At 51.0% G+C, this 8,185-nt stretch overlaps 1 protein-coding gene across 1 annotated transcript; it reads right to left on the bottom strand.

Annotated features, from left to right (window-relative positions):
- Positions 1-600: 600 nt before the first annotated feature.
- Positions 601-2,683, bottom strand: LOC118882424 (ral guanine nucleotide dissociation stimulator-like). Its single transcript, XM_036828085.1, has 3 exons — positions 2,318-2,683; positions 1,624-1,683; positions 601-709 (listed from the first exon to the last, which is right to left on the bottom strand). The coding sequence occupies exons 1-3, from the start codon at positions 2,470-2,472 to the stop codon at positions 601-603; spliced, it is 324 nt and encodes a 107-aa protein (XP_036683980.1). The 5' UTR covers positions 2,473-2,683.
- Positions 2,684-8,185: the final 5,502 nt, after the last annotated feature.

Genomic DNA, 8,185 nt, shown 5'->3' with positions numbered 1-8,185 from the left:
ATTCACCAGCTGTGCCCTGAGCCCTCAAATGGGGGCCATGATGAAAAGAACCACCCAGGGTCCCTGCCCTCTAGCAGCTCTCAGTCTGGAAGGGAAAATAGACAAAACCAAGAATACAGAAACAAAAGAAAGAAAACAGCAAGTTCTATATCAAAAAACAGCAGGGTGCCACAACAGGGTCCTGGGGTCCACTGGGTGAGGGGGTCTAGAAAGGCTGCATTGAGGTGACATGTCTGTTCCCAGCAGTGAGACGAGAAGGAGCCAGCCCTGCACACATCTGGGGAGAATTAGCCTAGAAGAAGGCACGAGTGTGTGAAACGTAGAAGCTGAATGTGTTTGGCCAGAGAGGAAGTCAGAAGGGGGCCAGTGTGGCTGGTGGGAGCTTGGGAGAACAGTAGGGGACAGTAGGGAGGGCAGGGCCAGGGCCTGGTGCTTGACGGCCGTGTGAGTGATCCACTGTGTGTGACAACATTAGCCACTCTTAGTGGTTTAAGCAAGAAACATTATCTCACACTATCTGTAGGCCAGGAATTGAACAGGACTCAGCTGAAGGGTTCTGCCAGTGTCTCCCAGGGGTTAGGGGCTGTGGACTCAGTTGAGTCAGGACCCAGGTGCTCCTCTGTCTGCTGGTCTCCCTTGGTGCCAGGCCACGGGGGCCTCTTCAGTTAGCAACTCACAATGTACAGGCTCCTTCCCCAGAGTGAGGGACCTGGGAGAGAGAGAAAGATAGATAGAGAGAGAGAGAGAGAGGAAATTGCAACATAGATGAAGAAGTGAAGAGTACACCTAAATTCTGGGGGATTGTCAAATGGTAAAAACCACTGTATACAAGACTTGAGCAGATCCTCAAAAGGACAGGCATACAGTTTTCAGTCAACCCCAAAATTCCACTCCTAGATCAATCAATACCCAAAAGAAGTGAATACAGACATTCAAATGCTGGTACACAAGTATTCAGAGCACCACTATTCACAAGAGCCCAAAGGTAAAACAATCCTAATGGCCATCAACAGATGTGAGGAAAACCAAATGTGGTGTGTTCCTGGAATTGAAAATTATTCAGTGACCAAAAGGGTACAAATGTTCTCGAATAGATGTTAGAGGGGGTTATGTAACATTGTGAATGTACTTACTGCCATTTACATGTACAATTTAAAATAATCAAACTATTAAATTTTATTTTAAGTGAACTTTATATCATAGAATAAACAATTTAGTATATGTAATAAAAAAAATAATAAAAATGGACTTGTACCACTGCTGAGCACCCCTGCTAACGATCCACCAGACAGTGACCACGATGCTCTCCACACCTTGTGTTCTGGGTCCCAGAATGGGGGGTGGAGGCAGGGCTGGGATGGAGAGGGGACGGGTGTGGACTCTCTTAGGGGCTGACTCTGACCTCTGACCTCCCGGATGCTCCTCACACCGCAGCCCCGTCCGCAGCTCTCTTGGACTCCTTTCCTCTTTTCCAGGAGGAGCCCTCGGACCTCTGCCCTCAGCGTGAACCATCAGATGTGTGGGATCCAGGGTTCTGCCAGCCCTGCCCATCTACAGACCCCACATCTCCATGCAATTCTTTGGAGAAGGGAGTCCCTCCCTCTTGAATCAAAGCCCACTCACATTTTCAGCTGGTGCAGGGGTCCACCGTCCTCATCAGAGTAAGGGAGGATGCATCCATATCTAGAGGAGGCCAGGAAGGCGTCACATGGACTGTCCTGAGGACACACCTGGATATGATAGCTGGTGTGACAGTGTGACCCCCGGTAGAACAGAAGCCCTGGAGGCAGGACTGATGTCTCCTTGATGCATTAAATGATGGTTGTTCCTAGAAAAGCGCCTGCACCTAGTGGCCTTCCTCTATATGTGAAGAATGAATGAGCCCCACCAGCCCCATCGCACACATCTGAGTGGCCTGGGGCCCCACTGCTCACTCCCAGGAACCCTTGCTCTCACCCACCCAGGACAGGGCACCCCTAATCGAATCACCCATCACCATTCCACTGGGAAAAGAGTTCATCCCAAGGTCAGAGGCACAGTGACAACTGAGGCAGAGGCTTCCTCATGGGGAGGAGGAACATGATGAATTAGCACAACCGCGGCCCCTCCAGCAGACCTTTCCACAGGCCAGGTCCCCAGAAAGCACTTTCTGTGAAGGACCCGCTGGTCTCTACAGTCACCGTAGGGGGCTGGTCCTCTCTTTACCCTAGTGTGCAAAGGGGCCAACTGAGGCTCAGAGAGGTGGAGTGACATTCCGCCATGTCACAGCTAGTAGGTGGCCGAGGCACCAATGTCCCATAAGGGGCAGAGTGCTCACCTTGTGAAGGGAAGCTCCAGCATCTGCTGGGTGGTAGGGAAAGCCCTGTAGGAGCCCAGGAATGTGGGGAGGTCGGAGGGGTCCCTGCCCAGGAAGGCAGGCACCAGGTTTCCCACCAGCTTCTCCAGCCTGCCCGCCTGGACGCTCCACACCATGCAGGTCTCATTCCTGTCCCCTGTGGACACGTTTTCCCCCTGGGGTGGAACAGAGCAGGGACATGAGTCAGAGGCAGCACCAAGGACACCAGGAGGGCTGGGGCTGCAGCTGAGATGGAATCCCCAAGCCTCAGGGACTTGTGGCAAGAGGTGGGGCAGGAGTGCCCTCAGGAGAATAAAGGTTCTGGCTTCACGAGTAGAATTGGCGGTGGGCGATGGTTACACGTGTTACTATCTCAAGGCAGTTTGTAGCACAGCATTGACAGCTCCCCCTGTATTAACTGCATCATCCCTGTGATTGTTATCGAAACATCCCATTCTGGGGATGAGAACACAGAGGCTGATCCCAGGGTGGGAGGCGTCAGGATCGTCAGGCCAACATGGACACCTGAGGATGGAATTAAAAGAGGAAAATCTGTAGAAAAATGCAGAAACAAACTTGACTTAATATTAAGTGGGGGCTTCCCTGGTGGCGCAGTGGCTGAGAATCCGCCTGCCAATGCAGGGAGCACGGGTTCGAGCCCTGGTCCGGGAAGATCCCACATGCCGAGGAGCAACTAAGCCCATGCGCCACCAACTACTGAGCCTGCGCTCTAGAGCCTGCAAGCACTGCAACGAAGAGTAGCCCCTGCTTGCTGCAACTAGAGAAAGCCCGCACGCAGCAACGAAGACCCACCGCAGCCAAAAATAAATAATTTTTTTTTTTTAAAAATGAAGTGGAATCCTATGAAAGTCTCTTTCTGAGATTCCCATGTATACGTGGATAGTGACTTTGCATCTGGACAAGGCAGGGCCTGGGCCGTGAGGGCGGGTGGGAGAGGAGATGGGGGCCCAGATTCCTTTGGGAGCAGGACGCCAGGAGGGACCCAGGGGAGGGGCAGGGCGGCTCTGGGGCCTCCTGGGTGTGGGGTCTCCTCCTCGCTGGCACTCACCCTGAGCCTGCCCTGGGCTCTGTTGCTGGTGGGGGGCTCCCGCCCCTCCCGCAGGGAGACGGAGCAGGGAGCGCCATGGACCGGCTCCTGTCCGATCTCCTGTGTGGAGCCCTGTGAACACAGCGCCCGGCAGCCAGGCAGAAAGCTCAGAGCCCTGTCTGCCGCCTGCGCTGCTCCTCAGCCCCACCAGCCATCTCCACTCCAGACACACGCACACTACTCTCTGCACAGACCTCCAACAAAGAGGGAAAAAAGATGACAACCTGAGGGCCTTGGATCCGCATTGGCACAGATAAGAGGCACCTCAGGAATCCTCTCTCACCCTTGTGCTTGAGTGTGAGCATGACAGGACCACCAGGTGACCAAGTTCCTATCCACGCGTTCCTGCCCAGAGGGGAAACCTCCCCTCAAGTCCCCCTTCCCCCCACATGGAGATGCGGGGACGTGAGGCTGCCCAGGGAGGGCTCCCAGACGTGGCCGGGCCTGGACTGGCCTGCTCTAGGCCACCTTGTGTTCCTTAGGTGACCTCCTGGTAAAGGACCAGAGTCGTCCAGGTTAAGTATTGAACCGTCTAATGCATCTGAGAAACCTCCCACTCAGGGGTTTCCTGAAGCAGAAGCCCTGGGAAGTCAGGACACAGCAGAACATCCGTCTCTATGAAGCGTCTCCAGCCAAGTGAGCGGGCTGTGGGGCTGTCGCTAGAACGTGTGTGCCTGGCTCCCGGGGCTCCGAGTTCTGTTGGGCTCTGTTGCCAAGGAGGTGACTTCACTTCCTGAGGGCCCCTTACTTGAATCCCCTCCTCAGACAACACCTCTACACACAGCCCTCTGGGCTGCTGACGGCTCACCCCTCCTCCACGCAACCCCATATCTCACACAGTCACACCACACAGCCCTCTCCACCGCTCCCGGGGACGGTCTGTGCGCAGCTTTGAGGAGACAGACCTGGCTTCCAGACTCAACTCCTCATTCTTACCTGTTCTCCATCCTGGATAATTCCTAGTGTAATAGCGTGCTGCAGTGTGCATCCCTTAGCACTCGGCCATTGCTGCCAGCGTTACCCACCTCCCCCACGCTGTTACCAGGCAACAGTTACCGGGAGACCGTTAATAAGGGACGGTTAAAGCCGCGTTAGAGGTCCTGCTCAGCCATTGGTCGGCGCTACAGTGGGCCCCGCCCCCAAGTGAGCAACTGTCAATGAGCGACCCTTACGGGGGGCATTGAGCCAATGGTGGGGGGAGTGGTGGTCGTCAGGTGGAGAGTGAGGTAAGAGGCAGATCCCGGCCTTCTCCCTGGGGCCCTCCAGCTCCCCGGCCTCGGGCTGGCGGGTGAGCTTGGGGGCCCAGGGAACAGGCTGGGGGTGTGTCCTGCAGGGCTCCAGAGCCCTCGCCACGACCGCCCACTGGCCGCGTCCAGGCCCTGAGGCGGCGGTGAACCAACCTCTCCCCCATCCCTGCCTCTGCGACCTAATGGCATTGGCAGGCTGCATGGGACACAGTCTGGGGGACCTGGCCCGCACCGTTTGGGCGGCCTGAGGAGCCTGAGGGCCAGCTGGGTCCTGGGTGCCTGGCTCCCCCAGCGATGACGGCTGGGCAGGGTCTGGGGACCCGACCCTGAGGGAGCCACCATCTGAGATCTGCCTCTTCAGCCGGGCCTGGGCACTGGCGGGAGGACGCAGACTGGGTGCTGGACGAACGCTCCTGGGCAGGGTAACCCCCCCTCCCGCCCCCGGAGCAGGGACCCCCTTCTCTCAGCCAGGCTGGACCTCGAAGGGTGAAAGCTGTGCATTGGGACCTTTCCCTTTCTTGCAGAACAGAGAGTAACATTTGTTTTGGTGGAGGTTTAAAGGCACACCGTGACCTATGACCTGACCTCAGGAACAAAGGATCTGACACCAAGAAGTCTGCAACAACTAACCACGCCCCTCCCTCACCTTTCCTATAAAAGGGCTTTGCTGAAAGCTTTCAGGGAGTTTGGGGTTTTTTAAGGCATGAGCCACCCGTCTCCTTGCATGGCCCTGCAATAAACATTTCTCTGTTCCCAACTCCGGCGATTTGGTATCGTTTGGCCTCACTGTGCGTTGGGCACACGGACTTGCCTTTCGGCAGCACTTGGGTCTCTCAAGGCCTGTCTCTCTCCCCACACCTGCCCAGTGGGGATGATTCTAGCATGTATTTCTAGGGATGTCCTCAGGCATGTCCTCTTCTGATCCCACCCCATAGTCCTTATTTAATGTCACTCTGCAGGCGTGCGTGTGTGTGTACACTCCAATAAGCACTCTCTGGGTGGCCAGAAGAAAACTGCCCCCACATAGGGAGGGATGTGCAGAGCTTCCTAAGATCTTGTGGTTTCTAATTTCCAAAGCAATCCCGATGAGGTGTCTAATCCTTGGCCTAGGAGATCAGGACACAGTGACACAAGGCCATACAGGTAGCAGGAGCTGGAGCTGGGATAACAGACTCAGACACTGGCTACACTGTCCACACCCGTAACCACAGTGCTGGGTGCAGCAAGACAGCCGTCTTCAGCAGGCACCCATCCTGGCAGGCTCGGCTTCTCTGGCTGGACACATAGTGGCCCAGGGTCAGACTGGAAAATGATGGGCTGCTGTCACCAGACAAGACTGGACAATCTTCTTTGCTTCTGCCTTCATGTTCCTGTCCTTAAATACCTCTCCTCAATACTGAGGTTGGCTGACACCTTTTACCCAGGCCCAACCCCAGTATAAACTGAGTCAACTTCACCAGGATCAAGAGGATTTTTAGTCAGCTGGAGTAAAAAGATCCTCAGCCTCGCTGGAAATCCCCGGATAAGCAGTTTTTCCCAGTGACTTCATTAGGAGTCAGGCACCCAGAGGCAGGCACTGAGATGGGGAAAAATCACATGCTCAAATTTATAAATATTCTCTCATAAAATCATCTCCTTACTGATAGTCTTATCTGATTAAGGACTTCACGTGTCCTGTCAGATAATATATGCCTACATACTCACATAAAATGCTGCACATTTCCACACTGCATGTTTTTTTCAAATATGGAATACATACACACACACACACACCAAATCCACTCAGAATATAGCTACAGTGGCTATTTGTACTACTCCTTTAACTTCTAGGGGGTAGAAGACAATCCTTCTCTTCTGTTACTTGTTAATTGTCTGTTACTTCTAGGGGGTAACAGACAATCCTAATACAGAGTTACAGTTTTCTATTTTCACCTTTACCAGTGTCCTGTGTATTTTCATATGTTTTCACGTTGCTGATTAGCATCTTTTCATCTCAGCTTGAAGGACTCCTTTCAAGGCAGGCAGTGTCCTATAATTGGCCCATCTGGGTTACGCACCAGCAGAATAATGTGGACAGGAATGCAGAGCCTAAAAATACAATAGCCACTTCAAAGGGTAATTCTGCATACAATTTAAAAAGGGGTTTCACCATTTCCACTAAGATCAGGAACCAGACAAGGTTGCCCACTCTCACAACTATTATTCAACATAGTTTTGGAAGTCTTAGCCACAGCAATCAGAGAAGAAAAAGAAATAAAAGGAATCCAAATCGGAAAAGAAGAAGTAAAGCTGTCACTGTTTGCAGATGACATGATACTATACATAGAGAATCCTAAACATGCTACCAGAAAACTACTAGAGCTAATCAATGAATTTGGTAAAGTAGCAGGATACAAAATTAATGCACAGAAATCTCTTGCATTTCTATACACTAATGACCAAAAATCTGAGAGTGAAATTAAGAAAACACTCCCGTTTACCATTGCAACAAAAAGAATAAAATATCTAGGAATAAACCTACCTAAGGAGACAAAAGACCTGTATGCAGAAAATTATAAGACACTGATGAAAGAAATGAAAGATGATACAAATAGATGGAGGGATATACCAAGTTCTTGGATTGGAAGAATCAACATTGTGAAAATGACTCTACTACCCAAAGCAATCTACAGATTCAATGCAATCCCTATCAAACTACCACTGGCATTTTTCACAGAACTAGAACAAAAAATTTCACAATTTGTATGGAAACACAAAAGACCCCAAATAGCCAAAGCAATATTGAGAACGAAAAATGGAGCTGGAGGAATCAGGTTCCCTGGCTTCAGACTATATTACAAAGCTACAGTAATCAAGACAGTTTGGTACTGGCACAAAAACAGAAATATAGATCAATGGAACAGGATAGAAAGCCCAGAGATAAACCCATGCACATATGGTCACCTTATCTTTGATAAAGGAGGCAAGCATATACAGTGGAGAAAAGACAGTCTCTTCAATAAGTGGTGCTGGGAAAACTGGACAGATACACGTAAAAGTATGAAATTAGAACACTCCCTGACACCACACACAAAAATAAACTCAAAATGGATTAAAGACCTAAGTGTAAGGCCAGACACTATCAAACTCTTAGAGGAAAACATAGGCAGAACACTCTATGACATACATCACAGCAAGATTCTTTTTGACCCAGCTCCTAGAGAAATGGAAATAAAAACACAAATAAACAAATGGGACCTAATGAAACTTAAAAGGTTTTGCACAGCAAAGGAAACCATAAACAAGACCAAAAGACAACCTTCAGAATGGGAGAAAATATTTGCAAATGAAGCAACTGACAAAGGATTAATCTCCAAGATTTACAAGCAGCTCATGCAGCTCAGTAACAAAAAACAAACAATCCAATCCAAAAATGGGCAGAAGACCTAAACAGACATTTCTCCAAAGAAGATATACAGATGGCCAACAGACACATGAAAGAATGCTCAACATCCT

This window comes from Balaenoptera musculus, chromosome 16 (genome assembly GCF_009873245.2).
Source record: "Balaenoptera musculus isolate JJ_BM4_2016_0621 chromosome 16, mBalMus1.pri.v3, whole genome shotgun sequence".
NCBI classification, from domain to species: Eukaryota; Metazoa; Chordata; class Mammalia; order Artiodactyla; family Balaenopteridae; genus Balaenoptera; species Balaenoptera musculus.
The sequence above is the reverse complement of the archived record's forward strand: the minus strand, read 5'-3'. Positions and strand labels throughout refer to the sequence as shown.

Excerpts from the sequence above, each read along its gene's own strand:
- LOC118882424 (XM_036828085.1), bottom strand. The coding sequence starts at position 2,472 with ATGGTGTGGAGCGTCCAGGCGGGCAGGCTGGAGAAGCTGGTGGGAAAC. Across the intron at positions 1,684-2,317 it reads CTGGAGCTTCCCTTCACAAG|ATATGGATGCATCCTCCCTT; the intron begins GTGAGCACTCTG and ends GGCCTCCTCTAG. Across the intron at positions 710-1,623 it reads CCCCTGCACCAGCTGAAAAT|GTCCCTCACTCTGGGGAAGG; the intron begins GTGAGTGGGCTT and ends TCTCTCTCCCAG.